We start from the raw sequence: 24263 nt of genomic DNA on the forward strand, positions 1-24263 counted from the left end.
AAATCGGGATGACAAAACATGAGTTAAAATCAATTTTGGGTGTAGATGACGCAAGGCCAACCGGATGAATCTCCGTTGTACACGCTCTATCCTCAAAGTCCAGAAAACAATATTTGAAGTCCAAGCAACAGGAAGAATTGGTCGTACTGGTGCGCAATATACGGACTTCAAGCCGTATGGGTCAGTAAAATCCTCCGCAATCTTCGAAATAAATCCGAGCTGTCAGTTTGCCTTAGCAATGATTGAGGCGTAATAAGTATAAAACGTCAATTTCGAATCCAGTACTACTTCGAGGTCAGTAACAGTAACGAGAAAATTCCGGAAAGATTCAATCGTTGCTGAAAAATAATCTGCCAGTTCCCCTGGGAACTGAAAAATACATTCATGCGAAAGAGTTCATTTTAATGTTTTTTATCCATGTAACACTACGACCAAATATTTTTCAATTAAGTGCCATTAACAGGAGGTTATCGAGTTAGCATTAACCACTGGTGGGCTTCGAGTATCGAGGAAAATCGGGAAAAATCTAATCGTTGCTGAAAAATAATCTGCCAGTTCCCCTGGGAATTGAAAAATACATTGATGCGAAAGAGTTTATTCTAATGTTTTCTATCCATATGACACTGCAAATACATTTGGTTTTGTGATTTTTCAATCAATCGCAATTAACAGGAAAGCTTCTGAAATTATTCTTCCCCATCAGTAGAAAATTTTCGTATCCAATATTGTATGCGCGCGCAACGGAAAATGTTTCGCATCGCGAAAATTATATAATTTTCAATTGATTATTGCTCAGTCGCCGAAAGTTTCAAACTCAGAGAGTTCATTCCCCTCTAGTTTGCCTTCCAAATTGCCATCGTAAACCACACCTTCTCTCGATTCAATCACGCACAAAAAGCATACTTAAGCGATATTCTGGTGGTGAAACGCACATACTGATTTTAACCTCCGACCGAGAAGGTCGCTTTTATTTTCAGCTTAGCAGTTGGACGTTTTGGACAAGCGGACTAGGACGTCCCCCCCCGGCGTTTTCGAAAGGAGCGATTTCAACGGTTTTAGTGTGGCAGCAGAAAAAGAAGCAGGAAACAACAGTTCGTTTCGACCGTGAGGAGCGGGCGCCTACCGGTGAACCGGAAAAGCGCGCGCTTTTGCGGCGTCACTGACGCCACGCCCCCTTTTTCTTTTCTGGCAGTGTTGCCAATTTTAATAGTAGTGCTTAGTGTTTACAAAATAAAATAAAATTTAAAAAGAAGACGCACGCGTACGGACTGTGAAGTGACAAGAGGGAATAATTCCAAAAGTTTACCCGCGATATTGGTGGTTTTTCAAGCGCTCTTGTATAAAAAGTAGTATTTTCTGGGAACATATCCCCAAGTGTCAAGCCCTCACAAGAATAACTCAGTGCTTTAGTGCAAAGTGAAACCCACTTGTCGGCTATACCTAGGGTGTAGCCGACAACAAAATGGCTTCCAGTAGCTCCGGGCCTCCTCAAGGCCGGGCTACAAACCTGTACGAAGGGAAACCTACCCAACGTACCTCTCCAAAGTGGGCCGACCCACTCAACGGCAATTTGCAGATTCTGCTCCTTCGTGCAACAGGAGAGAACGTGATCCCTTCCAATCCGTTCATAGTTAGTAAAACTATCTCCAACGTTGCGGGGGATAAATTTAACAGCGCGAGACCACAACGAGACGAAAAAAAGAGGACGCAGTATATTCTTACAACCAAGGACAAGGATATTATTGGTAAGCTCCTTTCAATAACTAAATTGATAGATGAAACCCCTGTTGAAGTTATCTTTCACCCAACATTAAATCAACGCAAATGCGTTGTCACTTGCCGTGATGTCATTGACATCAAAGAATCCGTACTGGTTACTGAGCTTTCCGATCAAGGTGTGATCGATGTCAAGCGTATTACCAGGAAGGATAACAACATTGTTGTCCCAACGGCAACCTTAATTTTGACCATTCGTGGAACGGTTGTTCCCGATTTCATTTATTTCGGGTTCATTCGAGTCGGGACTAGAAACTTCTACCCTAATCCCATGCAGTGCTACAAATGCTATAAATTTGGGCATACGACCAAGCGATGCAAGCGCGAAAATCCGCTTTGCAGAAACTGCGGCCAAGAACATCCGGAACAAAAAACAGAAGCAAACATAGTTTGCAATGCTTCAGCTTTTTGTGTCAACTGCCAAGGAAACCACTCCTCTTCCAGTAGGAATTGTCCCGTATGGCAAAATGAAAATAAAATTACCAGAATCAGAATCGATAATGGAATTTCACACAAAGAGGCAAAGGAACAGTTTCAACTACAAAACAATGGCTCTTCATTCGCAAGTGTTCTGCAAAACAGACTCACCAACTTGCAAAAGCCAGCACCCACATGTAACTGCAAATGTAACTGCGCCTCGGCCGCTTCGGCCACTTCTAGTCGCGAAAGCACCCCCCCAATTGACACTACATTCGATACAACCATGACAGATTCAACAACTGGTAGTTCATCAACTGAATCCGAAAGCGAATCAGTCATTTCTATGGATACGTCTGATGTTCCAAACAAAAACAAAAACAAAAGAAAAATAACTAAAGGATCATCCTCAGAGTCAGATCAAAAATCTGAAGATGAGACCCAAACAAACAAGGACAAGAAAAGAACTAAGAATGAACAAAGACAGACACCAACAACAAATAACAATACAACCCCAACAGAAAACAACAACAACAACAACAACACATATCAAACAAAAAACAACAATAACAACAACAGAAACGCACATTCAACAAAAAACAACACAAACACAACAAACACTCCAAAGACTTCTACACCAAACAAAAACAACACCAATACCTCAAAGAAAGCTTCTCTTTCCAAGGGTAAAGGACCATCGAACTAATTCTCTTTGAATAGTTCAAACATACACACAATTAAGACTTAGGAATTAGAGTTAAAAACACCAACACATTCACTCCAACACAGAAATTCGGGATACAATGGAACATCAGAAGTATCCGACGAAATATTCTAGAACTGAAAATGCTTATCTCAAACTCTAATCCCACAGTCATAGCCCTTCAAGAAACTATGACTCCAAACAACTTCGATAAACACTTCATCTCAAAATATATCACATACTTCAAAGAGGGTCCCAACCCCTCAAAAAACGGAGTTGCAATCGCAATCAAAGATGGCACTCCACATGATCTTCTTCCCATTACCACTGATCTTCAGGCAGTGGTAGTGCGCATTAAACACCCCTTTCCAATCACCGTCGTTAGCATCTACATCACTAATGATTCCGATCCGAACACTCTACGCGGCCAACTGGACCATCTGTTCGCCCAACTTCCCGCCCCAATCATGCTTATGGGTGATTTCAACGCCCACTCATACGCCTGGGGAGGTGCATACCTCGATCGAAAAGGATCCATCATTGAGGATTTCATATCCGACCATTCTCTTCTCCTTCTTAACAACGGCCAACACACCAGAATCCATTATTCTGGTACTACTTCAGCCATCGATCTCACTATAGTATCAGACAAACTATCTTCAAAACTTTCTTGGAACATCCACGATGATACTTGCGGAAGCGATCATTTTCCAATCTTCACTTCCTTCGGCCAAACTTCTCCAGAGTTTTCAACAAGGCCAAGATGGAAATTTGAATACGCTGACTGGGCTGGCTATCAGTTTGACATTGAAAACCGCCTCTCCGCTAAACGAGATTGGACAGCCAAGGAATTCTCCAAAGTTGTCCTAGAAGTTGCAATGGTGCACATCCCCAGAACCAGTGGCATCCCTGGCAGGAAATGTGTCCCATGGTGGTCGCCTGAGCTGAAGGCAGCGATCAAAGGTCGACGTAAGGCCCTACGCAAATTAAGAAAGGCCCATCCGGACAGCCCACTGAGACCCACTCTGCTTGCAGAGTTCCAAAGGGCTCGCAAAGAAGCTAAGACTGCTATCAACACAGCCAAGCACAACAGTTGGGTTAAATTCGTCAGCGAAATTAATCCCAACGCGTCAACAAAGGAGTTATGGAGTAAGATTGGCAGGCTTTTTTTTTTTTTTTTTTTTTTTATCTTCGCTTATTTTTCGTCGGCCTATTTCCGCCACTTTAGTGCCAATCACCGACATCAGGGAGGCGACTCCACCTGTTCCTACCTATCAGACTCAACAACTCATGAGCCGGGCCAACTTCTTTTACTTCCGCTCCGAAGGAAGACGTAACCAGAGATTTTTCGCCTCAGAAAATCCCAACGACGCCAGCTGGGATTGAACCCAGGCCGATCGGATTGTGAGGCTGTTACGCTAACCATACAACCACTGGCGCCGTCAAGATTGGCAGGCTTCATGGAAAGAAAAGAAGCAAAGAATATAATCTTCTAATTAACGGTCAATACACCAATGACCGGAAAATCATCGCCGAGGCGTTTGGAGATTTCTTTGCTTCCGCCTCCTCCAATCAAAACTACGACCAAACCTTTCTAACCCACAAAACGGAATGCGAAAGAATTCCCATCGATTTTCATACCGATGTGGAATTTGACTTCAACAAAAACCTCTCCCTCAAAGAGCTCGATTGGGTACTGAACAAAGTCAAACAAGGATCCACAGGACCTGATGACATCAGCTACCCTATGCTTAAGAATCTACCCCATCTCGGGAAAAAAGCACTTCTGAAGCTCCTCAACAAAGTCTGGGACAGTGGAACCCTCCCCAGTTGCTGGAAAGAGGGTTTAATGATCTGTATCCCGAAACCAGACATGAACAATCATCTTCTTGACAATTTCCGCCCCATCACTCTCCTAAGTTGTGTTGGGAAAGTCTTGGAAAAAATGGTCAATCGACGCTTAACGACTTTTCTAGAGTCAAATAAGCTGATTGATCCCAGACAATTCGCCTTCCGTGCGGGAAAAGGTACAGAAGATTGCCTTGTAGCAATCGAAAAAATCCTAGACGACGCAACTGAAAAATTACACCACATTGATATTGTCTCCCTGGATTTATCCAAGGCCTTCGATCGGGCATGGAGGTACCCAGTGCTGAAAAGCCTTTTCGACTGGGGGATTCGTGGGAGATTAGGTCTCTTCGTTAAAAGTTTTCTAGAAAACCGGTCTTTCAAAACCGTTATTAACAACCACCAATCTTCTCTAAAAATCCCAGAAAACGGCTTCCCACAAGGCTCAGCACTTTCACCAACCCTCTTCAACATTGCCATGCAATCTCTATTCGAGATTATCCCGGACCATATAAAGGTCATAGTCTATGCAGATGACATCACTCTTATCTCTACGAGCTGCTTCGGCTTAATTCAGAGAAAGAGGCTTCAAAAAACCTTAGACTCCATCCAAAACTGGGCTCTAAAAACAGGTTTTAAAATTTCCCCGGAGAAATCCAAACACATACATATCGGAAAAGCTCTCAGAAGGAGAACCTATCTTCAGCTCAACAAAATCCCGATCCCTACAATGAGGACATTGAAAATACTAGGGGTTACTTTCGACAAGAAACTCAACTTCCTATCACATTCCCAAAAGACCAAAATAGCCACCAGAAAGAAATTGAACATCATCAAGTCTATCGCAGGCAACCTAGCCTCTGGTCATAGAAAGACGTTGCTAAATGTTGTAAATGTTTGGTTGGTCCCACAAATCCTTTACGGAATAGGCACCTTCAGCCGTGGAGGGGACAGGGTGTTAAACACCATTCAACCAATTTACAATAAAGCAATTAGGCTCGCAATTGGCGCTTTTCCCACCAGTCCCACTCTTGCTGTAATGGCAGAAAGTGGGCAACTTCCCTTCACCCACCTGGTAACAAAAGCCATCACCAATAAAGCCATCCGTCACTTGTCACTCCCCGAAAGCGACCACAATGTCCCATTAATACATAGAGCTAAAACATGGTTCAAAAATCTCACGAACAAAGATCTTCCCGATATATGTGAACGTTCATCTGCGACGGGAAGAAATTGGAACGTCAAACCGCCGAACATTAACCTTGAACTTCTCAAGACAGTTCGAGCGGGAGACCCTTCTCCAAAAGTCAAAGCCTGCTTCAATAACCTCGTTGCATCCAATTTTCAAATCAACCACCAGGTATACACAGATGGTTCAGTCAGTGCCGATGGAGTTGGATGTGGAGTCTTTGAGAGTAGATACACTGGTAGCTTTTCTCTTCCACCGCAATGCTCCATCTTCAGTGCGGAAGCTTTCGCCCTTTTAATAGCTACCCAAGAATGCACCCATGAGTTTCTTCCTACCACAATATTCTCAGACTCAGCTAGCTGTCTCCACGATCTTCTGAGTGGAAACAGCAAACACCCATGGATTAAGCAAACAGAAGAGGCTGCTTCAAATAAAAACATCTCCTTCTGCTGGGTTCCTGGTCACTCAGGAATCCGTGGAAACACAGCCGCCGACATACTGGCCGGCAAGGGCAGCAAAATAGATCCCCCAGACATGCCCTGTCCTCCATCTGACATTGTCCGCTGGGTAAAACAGCAAGTCCGTGAAAGCTGGGACATAGGCTGGATAAACAGCCGTCCCACTCATCTTCATAAAATTAAAAATTCCACTCTCCCTTGGGATGACCGCCTCAATAGTAGGGAAAGGCAAGTCCTTACCCGTCTTCGAATTGGGCACACTAACTTCACCCACTCACACTTGTTCTGCAGAGCCGAAAAACCCCAATGTGCTTGCAACGAAGCTCCGGTTTCCGTTAGCCATCTTTTACTTGAATGTCAACATACCAAAGATGCTCGAGTCCGACACAACATAGGTCAGAGTCTCCGAGATATCCTCAGTAGAGACGAGACCCAAGAAACCAATTTAATTGCGTTTCTGAAAGAAACCGACTTCTTTGGTAAAATCTAAACCGAAATACTAAATACCTTGGAAAGTGCTTATTAAAGTTCGCCACTTCACAGTCATGTATGCGTGTTTATGTGTGTATACACATGTATGTACGGGTCGGAAGGAAGGTTTTCATACATGTATATACACGCATTCAATAATATTAAATAACAAATAATATAATATATACTTTCATACCCATATCTATCTTCTATCCATTACATTATACTTTAATCAACTTCCTATTCCTACAGCCACACTCACCAAGGAGAATAAATTCATTAAATAAACCTCTCCATTTTTCAGCTATACTATATACCATTAAATTCAAAACCACTATATTTTATTATCTATTCAAACTGTATTTCATTTCATTTCACCCCACCCCACACCTACTCCTCCCCTCTTTCCTTCCCATACCACTCCCACCCCCTCCCAATCCACTAATCCCACCCAAATCCTTTCCACTCCTTTCCTTCCTATCCTCCTGAGAGGGGCCGTTTTGTTTTTTGGCTTTGGAACACGCCTTTCGCTAGGTCACTTGTGCTTCGTTACTGCTTTGGTCCTCGGATCAGTAAATCTTTACTTTTCTTTACAGCATATATTAAATATCTTATGAAGCATAGGATCCCTTCCTACCTTCTTCTTTAACCGAGAGTCGAGCGGACAGGTCTGATGAGTGATTTTGTTGGTTTCCCTTTCGCCAGTCCCCTCTGGACTGGTTTTATTGTGGCTCTTCACTGGGCTGGAGGCGAATGAACTGCAAAGTTTAAAGCCTCTTAAAAACAAAGAAACGTGAACGTGAAACGCATTCATTTGTCGTGACGACATCGACAAGGCAACAGCGTTATTGAACGAGCTGAACGAGCGGAACGAGCTGGACGAGCTGGACGGCGAGGGATCAAGAGATTCATTACCTGGCCTAACCTGATTTGAAACACATACAGTTTGTTTGGAACTTTGAGGGAGCGCAGAAAAACCGATCCATCAGAAGAAGAGAAGACGACCTAGAAATTATCAGCACCGAAAAACGGTTCCATTTGAGATATCGAAGCGGCCGCCACAACACTCATATATATACGTATGGAACTTCTTTCGTTTAAATGCCATCCAGCATCGAGAAGATTCCGGAAAATTATTATCGTTGCTGAAAAATAATCTGCCAGTTCCCCTGGGAATTGAAAAATACATCCATGAGAAAGAGTTTTTTAATGTTTTCTAATATATAACACTGCGATCAAATACATTTGGTTCTGTGATTTTTCAATCAAGTGCAATTAACAGGTGCTTATCGAGTTAGCATTAACCACTGGTGGGCTTCGAGTATCGGAGATTATCTGGGAAGATGTTATTGTTGCTGAAAAATAATCTGCCAGTTCCCCTGGGAATTGAAAAATACATTCATGCGAAAGTTTATTTTAATGTTTTCTATCCATATAACACTGCGACCAAATACATTTGGTTTTGAGATTTTTCAATCAAGTGGAATTAGCAGGTGCTTACATATAACATATAACACTGTGACCAAATACATTCGGTTATGTGATTTTTCAATCAAGTGTGATTGGCAGGAAAGGTTCTGAAGAGTATTCTTCCCCATCAGTAGGATATGTTCGTTTCCAATATTGTATGCGCGCGCAACGGTAAATGTTTCGCATCGCGAAAATTATATAATTTTCAATCGATTATTGCTCAGTCACTGAAAGTTTCAAACTCAGAGAGCTCATTCGCCTCTAGTTTGCCTTTCAAATTACCATCGTAAACCACACCTTCTTTCTATTCAATTACGGACAAAAAGCATACTTAAGCGATATTCTGGTAGTGAAACGCATTCATTTTTCGTGAGGACACCGACAAGACAACATCGCTACTGATCGAGTTGAACGAGCTGGACGGCGAGGGATCAAGAGATTCATTACCTGGCCTGACCTGAAACGCATTCAGTCGTTTAAATGCCATCCCGCATCGATAAGATTCCGGAAGAATATTATCGTTGCTGAAAAATAATCTGCCAGTTCCCCTGGGAATTGAAAAATACATTCATGCGAAAAAGTTTATTTAAATGTTTTCTAACCATATAACACTGCGACTTAAATACATTTGGTTTTGTGATTTTTCAATCAAGTGCAATTAACAGGTGGTTATCAAGTTAGCATTAACCACTGGTGGTGGACTTCGAGAAGAATAGAGAAGAATCCGGAAAGATGTCAACGTTACTGCAAAACAATCTGCCAGTTCCCCTTGGAATTGAAAATAACATTCAAGAGAAAGAGTTTATTTTAACGTTTTCTATCCATATAATACTGCGACCAAATACAATTGGTTTTGTGATTTTTCAATCAAGTGCAATTAACAGGTGGTTATCGAGTTAGCATTAACCACTGGTAGTGGACTTCGAGAAGAGTCCGGAAAAATATCGCTTCTGCAAAATAATCTGCCAGTCCCCCTTGGCATTGAAAATAACATGCAAACGAAAGAGTTTATTTTAATGTTTTTTTTATGTTTTTCTGCGACCAAATACATTTGGTTCTGTTATTTTTCAATCAAGTACAATTAGCAGGAAAGCTTCTGAAGATTATTCTTCCCCATCAGTAGGATATTTTCATATCCAATATTGGATGTATAAAACCTTGTACCTCCAACGTAACGCTCTCGTTTTCGAAGTCCCCCAAATATTCATTTATTCTTTCATTCAGAATGGATTCAGATTCAACTTCAAGAAATGATCACTAAATCAACGATAGTCCTACGTCACCATTGCGGTTATACCATAGATATAACCCACTTCCTGTTTTTTTATCACGAGTTCATATACCTTTAAAATAAACTCAAAGCTCCCACCATAATCGTAACACTAACGTCTCGAACTTGGGAGCTACACTATCATCTTCTCTTTTTCGCCACGTTACATATTTCCATTCTAAATCTGCACTACGTGGCATTAAAGAAGGATGATCCGAAACAGCACTTTTGAATTTCGGGAATGGTGCTGGAGTACCCAAGAAAAGATGTCACAACATTTGATTGTTTGTTGACCTTTCTCCTGTTTTCCTCATTCTAGATTTTCAGCGCATTTTATGTTTTCAGAGCTTTGAAAAAGAACAACAAATCCAGAAGTATCAATGGCTTATGGTCAATATGCCCTAAGAAAAAAGGAATCGATATGTTGCGTGTGTACTGAATGGTGGACCTGATGTTGCATGTGTACTGAATGCCGTTAAACTTTGGACTCTCTGTTGGTCGACCACAGCGGCGATTGTATTCCACAATTTCTTCATGTCTGCAGCATCCCGATAACCTTTGGCACTTTTTTTTTAAATTCCACTGAAGCACCTCTCGACTGCAGTGGCAGCTGGACAAATCTTTTCTGCGGGCACTCTTTCCTGTACATTTTGAGTCCAAAAGCAAGATTCTCATCACAAACAAGACTTGCTTATCAGCGAAAACGAACTTGAATTTCCTGGGGACAGTGGCTTTAAAGAATGTCAGGCCTAGGTGCTGTCCAAAATACATCTTCACGTATGTTTCGTTGTCCATCAACATGCATCATTCGTACTTCGTCAAAACTATGTTGTGCAAATTTCGAGCGCATCTTTCTGTCACCAGATTTTGCTTCAGCGTCCTGTTTGGTTGTTTGGGGCACGGAAATTACGATAACCTACTCCCATACGGATTCTCCGGATGGTAATTTGGTTAAAGTTGTGTTTTTAGCAACGTCATTAATTGTTCTCAATACCTTCAACCCCAGCTTCCGATCGTAAGTTCTACTACGATGCGTCCTCTGATCCATCTGAACAACAGTTGTACGTTCACGGAAAAGTTTCAGCCCATCATACACTTTTAGCGATTTCGTGCTGGATGTGGGTGTCCAAAATGAAATTCCTTTTCTTGTCTTCCATCCTGCACAACTTCTTCAAAACACAACGGATCAACGAGAATTTTTTTACCATCGAAAGACACAGGTTCAGATACAGGTTTCCAAACAATTTACTGTCAAATGATTTCAGATACGCCTACTAGGACCGCTGGTGTTCATTTTATTCGTGATTCCAGATTCTAACTGAATCAAAACCTACAATACATTTCAATGCTAAAATCGCAAAAAGAAGTTTAGGTACCTTACGGTCTTCACAAATGATGCGCAAGACTACCCTTCCCTATCTTTATTCATCGGCATTCATACATATTTCTATACATATTTTTTGAACTTAGATTGCATACTATATTTTTTTTTTATTTTCGAGCTGCCACGACGATGTTTGACTAAATCCTTTGATCTCAAAATAGCGTTTATCGTATCGTTGCTGAGTCGATTTCAAAGCTTATTTTTGTTCTGATCATATTCAGAAAAAAATCGCTGGACTTGCTGAGGAATGAGGCATAGTTACAAACAAGGCATCGAAGCGCCGAAAAGGCGAGCGAACCGTCAATTCTTTTTTACGCATCCAATTTCTGTCCACCAACCCTGTATATGCTCGTTTCTGAAATTGTGATTTCCTTACGAAGTAATTTTACCTTCAGAGTACGGAATTAATTCTCCACATCTTGTACATTCCCATTGTAGAGTCCTGGAAACGCTTCTAGTACAACGTTAATGCTAGTCAAATTGGAAAAGTTTCTGGGATTTACTCGTAACATTGCCGCAGCCTTGAACGTGGAATCATCAAAATAGATTTTTTTTTTTCATTTGCTTAATCAGCTCCACGAAAAAAAACTACAACAAATATCCTTTCAAATTATCTGCCTTTCGCTGTCCATTGTTCTATAATTTCTTCTGCTGCTATTCCAACCTAAAATTCTTGTCGCTTTTCTAATGATCTTCATGTTTAATAGCATTGGACATTGAAACAACGTAAGATTCTTCGCAGATATAGGGGAGAAAAAGAAATGTCGTATTTCTGATCGAAATTTGATGCTTTATTTAACATACTTAAAATTATCCAATTTAAGTCAAATATTTGCAAGCTTGTCGCCATTTAGAAGGCAACTTCATTATCCCCCCCCCTTATAAAACTCCCCCTCCTTATTTGCAAAAAATTCAGACAGCCAGTTTTCGCAAGCCTCTTTTGAGGCCAACTTAGTATCACCTAGAGCGTTTTGCATGGACCAGAAGAGATGATAATCACTTGGAGCCAGGTTCGGACTATGGGTGTAATAGGACATCCCATCCGAGCTCCCGTAGCTTCTGGTGGGTCATCAAAGATGTGTGATGCCGAGCGTTGTCCTGGTGGAAAACAACATCATTCCTATTGATCATTTCTGGCCGCTTCTGGTCAATCGCCTACTTCAAACGGTCAAGATGCTCACAGTAGAGAACCGAGTTGAGGGTCTGGCCATAGTTGAGCAGCTCATAGTGGATGATTCCTTTCCAATCACACCAAACACACAGCAAAACCGTCCTGGCCGTCAATCCGGGCTTGACGATGGTTTGAGCCGGCTCACTGCGCTTCGACCACGATTTTTTTCGCTTTAGGTTGTCGTACGTGATCCACTCTTCATCACCAGTCACCATCTTCTTCAAAAATGGGTCGAGTTCGTTCCGTTTCAGCAGTGCATCGCAGGCGTTGATTCGGTCTAAAAAATTTTTCAAGGCGAAACAAGATCATTTCCTCCAACAAATTTCCGTATATAAGACAGCATTGCCATTGGATGGTACGAGTTGAAGTCGGACGCGGGCTTTCCGGGTTTTGGAATATCTATAGCTCGTACTTGTCTCCAATCACCTGGAACAATATGATGTTTCGGAAACTGATTAAATAAATTTAATAGGCGATGTTTCGCCATGTCGAGGAGGTTTTTCAACAAGTTGAGCTTAATTTTATCCGTTCCTGGAGCGGAATTGTTACATCAAAGAGAGAATTCTCCCATTGAAAACTCGGAATCAAAATCGCACCTATCTTGTGGTATAACTCAAACAATTTTTTGCACGGGAGCAGAATTGGGACAAACCTTCTATGCAAAATTTGAAATCCATCGATGTGAATGTTCTTTGACATTTCCCACGAAATTTCGCCAATAAGCACGTTTTTTCCCCTTGATCAAATTTTTTAACTGATTCTGAAGGGCTAAATACGTTTGAAAATTATCAATGGTTTCACATTTCCGAAAAGCTTTAAATACATTCAATTTATCTAAATAAAGCTTGGAACACTAGCATTGGGAGGTCTTCGGCGAAATATGAAACCTGGGATGAGTTTCGTTTGAGCGCGAACTGCGCTGTCATAAATCAAACGAGAAAGAAATTTATATCCCTCCAATGGAAGTAAACCATCTCTAGAATGGATGGCTAGAGCAATCGAGCCCGCATATTCTTTTCGGTCAATGTGTCTTGTGAGGTCATATGCCATGTTTATTGATTCAGAAGAGCTGAACCCATTGGTGATAGAAATTTTGATTGGCAAGTGATCTCAACTGTTGGGGTCCTGGATTACATTCCACATGCAATCTAACGATATTGAAATAAAGCAAAGCGAGAGGGCACTCGGTTTAGCAGGAAGTTTAGGTATACGTGTTGTTTCCCCCGTGTTCAAAACTGTTATATTGAAGCTGTTACTAAGATCATATATCGTCATATATCGTTTTCGTCGTACTGTTCCCCCCAGGCGCTATCGTGAGAATTGAAGTCTCCCAAGATCAATCGTGGCTCAAGAAGGAGTGAGCACATGTCAACAAGTTGCTTTCGACTAACTTGAACTTTCGGAGTCCAATACAAGCTGACAATACAGAGGTCTTTGCCTCTAATGTTTGCATGACAAGCAAGAGCTTCGATGCCTCCAATAGGTGGAAGGTCAATTCTAAAAAATGAGTGGCACTTATTGATCACCAATAGGGCTTCTTTGTATCGGTTATCACGATCCAAGCGTATTATACTAAAATCTTAGAAAGATTTTTTTTTATCTGTATTATAGTGACTTTCAACTCATTTGGCTGGTTCGTCACTGCTTAGAAATGCTTAGAAAGAGATTATTTTGAGAAGAAAGTCAAGTTTCGGACAGAGCAAGAACATCACAATTGAAGTAATGAATTAAAAATTTGAATGTATCCAATTTAGGGATAAGACTACGACAATTCCACTGTAAAACAGTGATATCTCCGACCTCTATATTCAAATTAGACATTAAGAGAGACAATCGTTGTAAGGAGGGGTCATGTTTGCATCAATTGCTGCAAAACTGTCTTTAATACTGGAAGCATTGCGGTGACAATGGTTCTGATGGTGTCGGAAACATTGAAGCACGTGAAGATTTGTTCCAAAATGTCAGACAGCTTTATAAACCCCGATTGAATCGTTATATTTGACGGTAAAACCGGGACAGTTGGGGTTTGTGATGTCCCTCCAATGCTGGATCGTTCGAAGGTGAGATGTCGGTGCATTCTAAAATAATATCCGAATTGATAACATGCGGATTGAATAATAAAACTCTGTAGTCTTTCGCCGAAAATGCGGTCGTGGATAATACACACTGCTGGTCACCCATTAGCAAAAAATCTGTGCTCTACTGTGTTTTTCAATTCAAACAATTTCCAAACATTGCCAAAACATTTTTCTAAATCGGATTCTGGTGAGTGACCATACAATTGAACTCTTAAAATCAGCGGATCCTCACCCAATAGATAGTAAACATTCTGTTTTGAAAGAAAAAAAAAGGTATACCCCCAGTGGCCGAAATGCATTTACTTTAACTTTGTTTCGACTGACGAATTAAACGTTTCAAATATAATTAAAGTGTATAGCGTGTTAACTTGAAATCCAATATGAAATCTAATATCATCAACGAATAAGTATCACATGATTCTACTCACCGATATAGATCGTCATCTCGGGAGCACATGAGATTTAGTCGCAAAAATCGAAATGTTTCAACTTGTATCTGTATGAAGCCGACCTGATAAATCAAAAAATATGATTACATTTTATTCGAACACAATTATAGACTCAACCTACATTGATATCCCTTCTGGAAAACAAGTAACGTTTCAACAGAATAACCACGTGGTACCGATGCAGGAAACGTCCATAGAAGTCGTTTGCATATGAACACAACACTCTCAACAATTTTATCACCAAATGCTGCGGTTCGTATTGGCTCGGTCCATCACTACCGCTTAGATAAGATTTCACCAGTCCTTCCATCAGCTCTTCGTTGGAGGCAATTTTCACTGCCAGCGATTTGTTTGTTCGGGCCAATCTAATCAACAATTTCATACAACTGATTGCTGTCGATCCTTCTGGTCTCATCGTGAACAAAATGTATCTGATTCTTTCAAGAATATTCGTACGCAACAAACACTCCAGCAGATCGGTTTCGGCCAAGTGAAAATCGTTCATCGATTCCCTGTTGTACACGTCATCCGGATCGTCATCGACAGTTGTTTCAAAACTAACCTTCTTCGAATTCTTATTCCGAGCCTTACGGTCAGTCAATTTGAGCGAATTAAACTTGTTCTCCAGGTCTTTCTGCCGTTCTTCCTTCTCCTCGGCACGACTGTGTGTAACATTCAAACTAAGCTCTGGTTGGAAAATCCCACGTTTTGTATCATATATTGTATCCAGCAATGTTTCATCTGTGTCATTATAGAACATATAAGCCAATGCGCGAGAAGCTGCCTCAACAACCGCCGGAGTGTTTTCATCCAGCGCAAATCTCAAAAAGAAAAATATTTTCGAAATCGGCAGCTCTAGAACACCATCGTAGAACCCTTGATTGAAAATATTCAGTATTCCACCGATTGCATTTAAAGCCGAAATTCTTTGTTGCAAAACATTAGCCCTCCCTAGTCGGAAGAGTTCCTGCAGCGTGTAACCTGGACGATGTTCATCTTCTCCGTGCAAATACAACTCACGATCATCCGCCTTGTCGTCCTTCTCCTTAATAATGTACGGCTGAAGAACACCTTTCCAATCGAACCTTGCTTCGAATGTTTCACCTGGAGCCAATTCCTTTATGTTCTTCTGAATATTTTTAGTCCATTCAAGTTTCTCCGGTTCCAAAACATCAAAGTTGACCCATTGGTCCGACCCTTCTTGCCCTAGAATTTCCAAATCAGGAGTTTCCGGTTTCAGCTCGTCCACCTCTTGAATTGGTTGGTGCGATGGTTTTGAGCATTTGCCCTTAGAATCATTTTTTCTCAATTTTAGAAAATCCACCAATTTCGGGTCCAACGAACCAATCAGCTGTTCTCGTTCATTGAGAATTTCTTCCTCGCTCATTTGCTGTAATTTCTGGACATTTTCCTCGTGAATCTGATGAGCATCAACACCTTCAAGGATCACACTCTTCGAAGGCAGCCAAAATTTAGCCTCTTGGTGCTTCTGCTCATGTTGACCATCTGCGTTTAACATTTGTGCAAACAAGCTAGTATGCTTGCCACTTCCTCCCGGAAGCACCCTAATTGGAATAAGTTTCGGAAATGCTCCTTCGGTGAAATTGATTTCTTTGTATGAAGCTTTGAAATTCGATTTGTCAGGTCTTTTTTCGATAACATCTCCTATAACGGCGTGCTTTGTAATACACTGATTTTGCTCTTTATTCGGTGAGGATCTTCTAAGTTTGCGTTGCCGGGAAAATTCCGACTGTTTGTTTGCTAAAGGATCAGGGAATACAGAAGAATGAAAAAATACTGTGAAAAGAGAGTTAAGTTCATCTTACGTTTCACAGTTGACGATTGTCCATCGTCACCTTCTTCCCGAACGCGAACAACTTTGGCCGCAGGTTGGAAATTTGCATCACGGTTCGACTCAGCGAAAAAATCCTGTTGCATACGGAGTATATCATCCTCGCTATCCTTACTAGAAGGGCGTTTTATCATGATGAAATTTTGCTAACTTTTTGCAACCACTTTTGAACAAAACAATTAACAACCGGCAAATGTACATGTGTTTGTCAAACCAAAGGCATCGAACTCAGCTGTGTTTTATTTATATGGCACTTTGAAAGGTGACAGATGAAAACGGATGAGTAGCGAAAGGATTCAAATTGGAAAGTTGTGCCCACTGAATTCGAATAGGATAATGATACTGCTGTTAAATTAATTCCATACCAAGATGATAGAGTTAACAGGTGGCTCGTAATTTACACTATTTAGAAAAGACGTATGAGGAATGGCAAGACGAAAAGTTTGGATTTGTTTATGTTATTACTTACGTTGGTATGGTTACATTTGATTTCGTCGAAGGTATTTGAAGCAGTATAATAAATAAACAGTTGTCGTTGAAAATAGTAACCTAGTAACCTTTATGCATATGCTTCCGCCAGCTGGCTCGGCTAATGTGATATGATTTTTTCAAGGAATACTTTGATCGTGGTACCGCCACTGGGGCATAATTTGCAGCTTTGTTTTTTGTGCTGGTTCATAACGACAATCAACCGTGCCGGCGAAACTGTAGTCAATGTTTAGTGTTGTTTGGATACCATCTATGTAAATAAGTTCAAACTTACGGGATACGTCCGAACGGCGATTCTGACATTACGTTTTACCTTCCACTTCACTTATCTTGTTCCATACATACACTGCAGTACATACACTCAGAGAAATAATAATTAAGTATAACAAACCAAGTTTCAGTCATATCGGACTGATCTTTTTTGTGTCATTCAAGTTTGAATCAAGGAAGTCGAATGATTTTGTTTCTATCACAACAACGACACAGATCACGCCTCAGCAGTTGTGTTCGCTAAATTAAGCCGGCGCCACACGATGCTACGAACACCTCTGAATCAAGATGGTGGAGTTAACAGGTGGCTCGTAATTTACACTATTTAGAAAAGACGTTTGAGGAATGCCAAGACAAAAAGTTTGGATTTGTTTATGTTATTACTTACGTTGGTATGGTTACATTTGATTTCGTCGAAGGTATTTGAAGCAGTATAATAAATAAACAGTTGTCGTTGAAAATAGTAACCTAGTTACCTTTATACATATGCTTCCGCCAGCTGGCTCGGCTAATGTGATTCAGGGAGTGCTTTGATCGTGGTACCGCCACTGGCGCATAATTTGCAGCTTTGTTTTTTGTGCTGGTTCATAACGACAATCAACCGTGCCGGCGAAACTGTAGTCAATGTTTAGTGTTGTTTGGATACCATCTATGTAAATAAGTTCAAACTCACGGGATACGTCCGAACGGCAATTCTGACATTACGTTTTACCTTCCACTCTACTTTCCTTGCCCTGAATATTGTGTCCGAGATTCAGGTGCAGGGAAAGAATTCCAGAGGAAATAACACCTAGTCGAGTTGACGGTTGAACTACTAATGAAAAATCTTTATTATTCTACAGTAGTTGCTATGTTAAATATATAGCAATGGAACGATGTTGCATATGCGCAGGTTGCCTTGATGCTTCAACACTCCTCGTATGGCAGAATCCCAATGGCTTCCCGTAATTGCCGCAACTTCATTGCACCCAAGGGCTTGGTGAGAAGATCCTCTTGCATCTGCTCGGTGGGACAGTACCGAATGGACACGATGCCACTTGCTGCCAGATCCTTAGTAAAACAGTACTTGGTGTCGATGTGTTTCGATTTTCGCGAGGTACTGTCCGCCGCCGCCAGTGCGATACAGCTCTGTTTGTCTTCGTTGACTACGATGGGTAACTCCGACGCAGCCACTGCAGCTCTTGCAAACATTCGGCTAGCGCGATGTACTCCGCTTCAGTGCTGGATAGGGACACACACGTTTGCTTCCTGCTTCCCCAGCCAACTAGTCCGCCACCGAACTTGAATATGTAGCCAGTGTTCGACTTCCTGTTGTCGACTTCACCAGCCCAGTCCGCGTCTACGAAGCACTCCAGTTGAAGGTTGCTACCGCCACCTAGATGCAGCTCGTGATCCGCCGTACCTTTGAGGTAACGAACCACCCGCTTGGCCTCGTTCCAATCCGCCGTGGTTGGTTTGGTGACCCGCCGCCCGAGAATGGATGTGGAGATCCCTATGTCCGGGCGCGTATTGACAGAAATGTACAACAAAGCACCAATTAGACTCTGGTACTGTTGTGCATCTGCCAACGAGTCACTGTCCTCCTCCTTTTGTTGCACGAATCCTGTCACCATCGGAACCCGGGAGGTTTTGCAGTACCCCATGTTGAACCGCGTCAGAATCTTCGCCACGTATGATTTCTGGTTCAAGACGTATCGGCCCGCATGCTGTCGAACGTGGTGTTACAGACTCCAGCAAATGGAAAGACTTGTTTGTTAGTATGTCTATATTCTTCGGAGGTTGGAACAATACTTAATAGTGAAAATTATGCAGTCAACCAGCTTGATTATTCATGGGCTTCTAGGATGATCGTCTAATGTGGCTTCTATGGAACATCTCCCCCTTAAAAGAGATCGTACGGTGCAAGCCATGCTGGAAGCCTTCGGTTACGAACGGGTTGATTGGAGCACTGTGGTTCAATGACTTCAACAACGGCTTCAGAGACTGGAACCTCTTCTTGATCCAATGTTGGTTCGGTAGGAGGTGGTACTTCATGTGGTTGTTGACCTGAGGGTGGCATCTCGGGCAGTACTTCAGGTGGTTGTTGGGCTTTTTCCAAATCAGGATCGGCAGTTTCATTGGGGCATGGGGTACACAAATCTTGCATACCAAATTCCTCAAGCAGCATAGTCCATGGCAAACTTGTCTCAGTATCATCACTAGAGGATTCCAGATGACGCTGTCGTAGCTGATTCGTATGCGAACGGATAAGACGACCGGATTCCAGGAGGACAGCATACATGACGGAACCTTTCTTCTCGATCACCTTGCCAGGAACCCAGGAGACTTGATTGCGATGATGAACCTCTGCATACACCAAATCATCAGTGCAGAACTCTCTCTTGACGGTGCCATGATGTCGATTGAACTGGTTATTTTGCTTACTGTTTACAGCTGGTGTCGGTGTCTTCCGGGGTTTGAGCAGATCCAGAGTAGTAGTGATGGGTCTACCAAGGAAAAGCTCTGCAGGAGCCTTATGATCAGGAGCACTTCGATTGGGCGTGGATCGATAAACGGAAAGGAAAGTTTGAAGATGTCAGAAAGTTGCTGGATTTCCTCCCTCTCGTAACTTCTTGAGTCCTCTCTTGAGTGTGTCCACAAAGCGCTCAGCCTGTCCATTAGACTGTGGATGGTAGGGCGCAATCGTTAAGTGGGTGATTCTAGCTTCTTCACAGAATTGCTTGAATCTGGCGCTAACAAATTGCGATCCATTATCCGAGACGAGAGTTTTGGGATTGCCGTATCTTGCAAATATCTCTTCTACCATCTCCAGTGTCTTTGTTGTACTTGTGCTTCGAGTGCGATAGATTTCTGGCCATTTTGAATATGCGTCGATTACCAGAAAGTAGTAGTATCCATTGATTGGGCCAGTATAATCAATATGGACTCGTTCCCACGGCTTCGATGGAATGGGCCACGACTCCAGGTTCGTCTTGCGTGGTGACTTAGCAGCTTCAGCACAGGATCTACAGCAGCGGACGTAGTCTTCGACGACATCATCGATGTTGGGCCAGTACACGAAACTCCTCGCTAGGGATTTCATCCGCTCCATTCCTGGATGGCCTCGATGCAGTTGGTGGAGAATGCGTTTGCGAAAACGGTCTGGCACAACGACTCTATCGCCGAACATGATGCAACCTTGAACGATCTACAGACTGTCTCGGCGAGTGAAGAATTGTTGAACAACTAGATCATCAATTTCCTTGGAATACTTGGGCCATCCTTCATTGATATGGAACACCACCGATTGGAGAACAGGATCTCTTGATGTTTCAGCAGCGATAATTTCAGACGTCACGGGAAGACTAGAAGTAGAATCACTGAGAACGGCGTTGACATCGGCTTCCATTTGTACAGAAGCAATGACATATTCTTCATCGGCTGTTGCATGGCATTTCATCAGTCTTGAAAGGAGGTCCGCGTGTCCAAATTCTTCAGTGCGCACGAACTGGATGTCGAAATCGTACAGCATCAGCGTAAGCGCCCAGCGTTGAAGTCGGTTGGCCGTGTATACCGGAATTCTTTTTTTGCTTCCGAACACCTTGAGAAGTGGTTGGTGGTTGGATCAGTCTGCAAGGTAAATTTCCGGCCGACAACATCTTATGAAATCGTGTAACAGCAAAAATCAGCGCCAAAGCTTCTTTCACGATCTGGCCGTAATTTTTCTCTGCAGGGGTCAGTGATCTTGAAATGTGCGAAATTGCCTTCACTGATCCATCCGGGAAGCGATACATTATAACAAGCCATCTTTGGATGCATCACCTGCTACGATGATTTCCTTGTTCGGGTCGAAGTGCGTCAGCAACAAGTCGGAAGTGAGCAGCGTTTTGAACTTGTCGAATGACTTCTGGCAGCTTGCAGTCCATTCCCAATTGACGTTTTGTTTCAGTAAGTAGTCCATGGGTGCTCTCAGCTCCTTCATCTGCTTGACGAAACGCCCATAATAATTGATAGCTCCAAGATACGATCGAAGCTGTGATACGTTCATTGGAGCTGGCATCTGCGAATTGCGGTAGTCTTCGCTGGATCAGGTCGTAAGCCGCCTTTGTCGATTATATGACCTAGAAACTTGATTTGCGATAGGCCAAATCGACATTTTTCGATCCTCAGATGAAAACCGTACGTCTTGATCCGTTCCAGAACTTCATGGAGGCTGCGATCGTGTTCTTCCTTTGTCCTACCGGCAATCATGATGTCATCCAGATACGGTTTCACTCCAGGAATACTAGCGACCATGCTATCGATAATCCTTTGGAACGCATCAGGAGCGGACTTGATTCCAGGCGGCAGACGGTTGTATTTGAACAGTCCACGATGAGTGTTGATCGTTAGATACTACTGAGATTCCTCCTCAATCTCGACTTGCAGATACGCATCAGGTAGATCGAGTTGGGAGAAATACCGGCAGCCAGCCAGATCAGCAAAAACATCATCTGGATGCGGAAGCGGATGGGCATCTGATTCTAGTGCGTTGTTCAACCCTGTAGAATAGTCGCCGCAGATACGGACGGAAACGTTGTCTGACTTCCGGACCACGACTATCGAGGTTGCCCAGTCGGAAAACTTCACTGGTGAGATTATTTCCTTGTCTTGAAGACGTTGAAGTTCGGCATCCACCTTTGGAAGGGCAGCATATGCAACTGGTCTCTTTGGACAGTACACTGGACGGACGTCGGGCTTCAGGTAGAGTTTAACCTTCGCTTTGGTGCACCGGTCTAGTGTACTCTGGAACACTTCAGGAAACTTCGTACGCAGCTTTTGCTCAGTGTCTTCCGGATTATGATGGATAACATTAACCAGCGAGCTGAATGGATTTGACCACAGATCGAATAAGTCGATTGTTTCAATTCCAAGGACATCCAAATCGGAGCTTGATGACACGTAGACAATGCCTGCTTTCGTCACGCTTTGGATGGTTAATTCAGCAAGGAACTCTCCAGTCATGTCGATCTTATTTCCGGAAGCGCTGATGGCGGTGATTTCGGTTTCGCTGATGGCTGGTTTTCCGATCGCCTTCCAGGTTTGCGTAGAAATGATCGTGATATCGGAAGCGCAATCAAACTGGAGAACAGAATCATTGCCATTGATTCCGACGGTAACGTATTTCCTCTTCCCTTGGAGATCGATGCGTTTCACCGAAATTCCTTTGGACTTCACATATTCCTTGGATTTCGGTTTTTCGAATTTCTTTGCAGACTTCGGTTTTGATTCCACGGATGAGCAGTAACCTTCTTTATGCCCCTTCCGTTTGCACTTGCTACAGCTGTGGTCTTGATAGGGGCATTCCTTCACAAAGTGTAAATCCCCGCAGAACCAGCACGGAGATTTCGGTTGCTTCTTCTTAGCAGGCTTGGTAGAAACTACGTTGACGACGGATTTTTCCGGAACGGGCTTCTCTACCATCTTGGTGTCCTGCTTCAGATTGTTAAACCGATGGCACTCCTCGACGAGATTTTCCAGTGTGAGCTTCGTGCCGTCTGCTGGCGGAACATGCTCTTCAGCTTCTAACTTACCGATCAATCGAGTTCGGATGTCTGCATCGCGGGGAGATTGTAGACCGCAAACAAAACGTAGTGCCTTGAATTGGTCGTCGGTGAGCTTGGTCAGCTGGAATGCTTCTCAGTGCTTGTTCACAGAGACAGCGTAACTTGAAAAATCGTCTGCTTCGTTCTTGACATATTGTAGACAACGGTAGCGATCGTTAAACAGCGAGGTTTGGCGGCCAAAAAGCTTCTTAAGATTCTTCACCGTGTCGTCCAGGCCGAAATCGCGGGGATACTTTGGCAGGATACTGTTTACGTACCGCTCATGGAACTTGGTGCCGATCTTCCTCAAGAGTAGCCTCACCTTCGCCGGATCGTCCAGATTCTTGCCGTCAACCTTGAAGATATCCTCGTAGCGCGCGAACCATGCATTGAAAAACACTCCACCGTCAGGATCGTAGTAGAAGTCTTCAATTCCCGTGGCCAACGATTCGATGATTTTCTCACTTCCCGGTTGGTTGGCTTGACCGGTTCGGTTGAGAAGTTGAATCTGCTCTTGTTGGCTAGCTACCAGTTCAGTGAGCCGGAGAATTGCGTTCCTAAAATCCTGGTCGGACATCTTGCAAGGGCTTGATCTGGATCGTCTTGAAGTGGGTTGAAATGACCTCGTCGCCAAAAATTGTTAAGTTCTTCCAAAGAATGAAATTAATTTTTAATGTTATGAGCTTGATTTATTTCGACTTCTCTGTTTGGCGGTTGGAACTATACTTAATAGTGAAAATTATGCTGTCAACCAGCTTGATTATTGATGGGCTTCTAGGATGATCATCTAATGTGGTTTCTATGGAACACGTGGATTCCAAGAAAGAACGTCAGATCGCCCAGCTCCGTAATTTTGAAAGTCTTCTTCAACGCTCCGACCAGTAACCGATAGTCCTGCTCCGTCTTGCACACAACCACGATATCGTCCACGTAAATCAGGATAAAAGTAAACACACCGTCCGAATTCCGCAGGTAGAGACACGGATCAGCTGTTGATGGGTAGAACCCCATTTCCTTCAGTACCGCATCGATTCGCTGGTTCCACACTCGCGCCGCTTGCTTCAGACCGTAGAGACTTCGCTTTAAAGAGCACACCGTATCAGGATCACCATTAGAGTACCCCGGGGGCTGCTTCATAAAAATCTCCTCCTGCAGGGCGCCATACAGGTACGCTGTCTTCATATCGATGTGTTTGACCAACAATCGCCGCTTGCACGCTACTGTCAGCACAGTACGGAACGTGATTTGCTTCACCACCAGTGCGAAAACCTGATCATAATCAGTTCCGTACTTTTGGGAGAATCCCTGTGTGACCAACCTGGCCTTGAGTTAGCACAGTTAGCACAAATCGAGACCGCATAGCCGATAAGCGGAATATAAACATCCGAATCACCATCCAGCTGC

At 42.9% G+C, this 24263-nt stretch overlaps 3 protein-coding genes across 3 annotated transcripts in view; all 3 read right to left on the minus strand.

Moving 5' to 3' along the window:
* The window catches only part of LOC129777783 (RNA polymerase II-associated protein 1), a 39389-nt gene extending 22136 nt beyond the window's left edge, over nucleotides 1–17253 (minus strand). The window contains exons 1-4 of the mRNA XM_055784266.1: nucleotides 17006–17253; nucleotides 16511–16938; nucleotides 14806–16445; nucleotides 14664–14746 (exon numbers count right to left, since the gene is read on the minus strand). Coding sequence (XP_055640241.1) covers nucleotides 14664–14746; nucleotides 14806–16445; nucleotides 16511–16670 — 1883 coding nt within the window. The 5' untranslated portion in view covers nucleotides 16671–16938; nucleotides 17006–17253. The remainder of the gene's footprint in view (nucleotides 1–14663; nucleotides 14747–14805; nucleotides 16446–16510; nucleotides 16939–17005) is intronic.
* Nucleotides 17254–19177: 1924 nt separating this feature from the next.
* LOC129774036 (uncharacterized protein K02A2.6-like) lies at nucleotides 19178–20444 on the minus strand. The gene is made up of 2 exons (XM_055777733.1): nucleotides 19905–20444; nucleotides 19178–19823 (listed from the first exon to the last, which is right to left on the minus strand). Exons 1-2 carry the CDS (start codon nucleotides 20384–20386, stop codon nucleotides 19178–19180), a joined length of 1128 nt encoding a protein of 375 aa, XP_055633708.1. The 5' UTR covers nucleotides 20387–20444.
* Nucleotides 20445–21669: 1225 nt separating this feature from the next.
* LOC129774037 (uncharacterized protein K02A2.6-like) lies at nucleotides 21670–23436 on the minus strand. The gene is made up of 2 exons (XM_055777734.1): nucleotides 22983–23436; nucleotides 21670–22868 (listed from the first exon to the last, which is right to left on the minus strand). The coding sequence occupies exons 1-2, from the start codon at nucleotides 23434–23436 to the stop codon at nucleotides 21670–21672; spliced, it is 1653 nt and encodes a 550-aa protein (XP_055633709.1).
* Between the last annotated feature and the right edge of the window lie 827 nt (nucleotides 23437–24263).

The sequence above is a fragment of the Toxorhynchites rutilus genome, chromosome 3 (assembly GCF_029784135.1).
Source record: "Toxorhynchites rutilus septentrionalis strain SRP chromosome 3, ASM2978413v1, whole genome shotgun sequence".
NCBI lineage: Eukaryota > Metazoa > Arthropoda > Insecta > Diptera > Culicidae > Toxorhynchites > Toxorhynchites rutilus.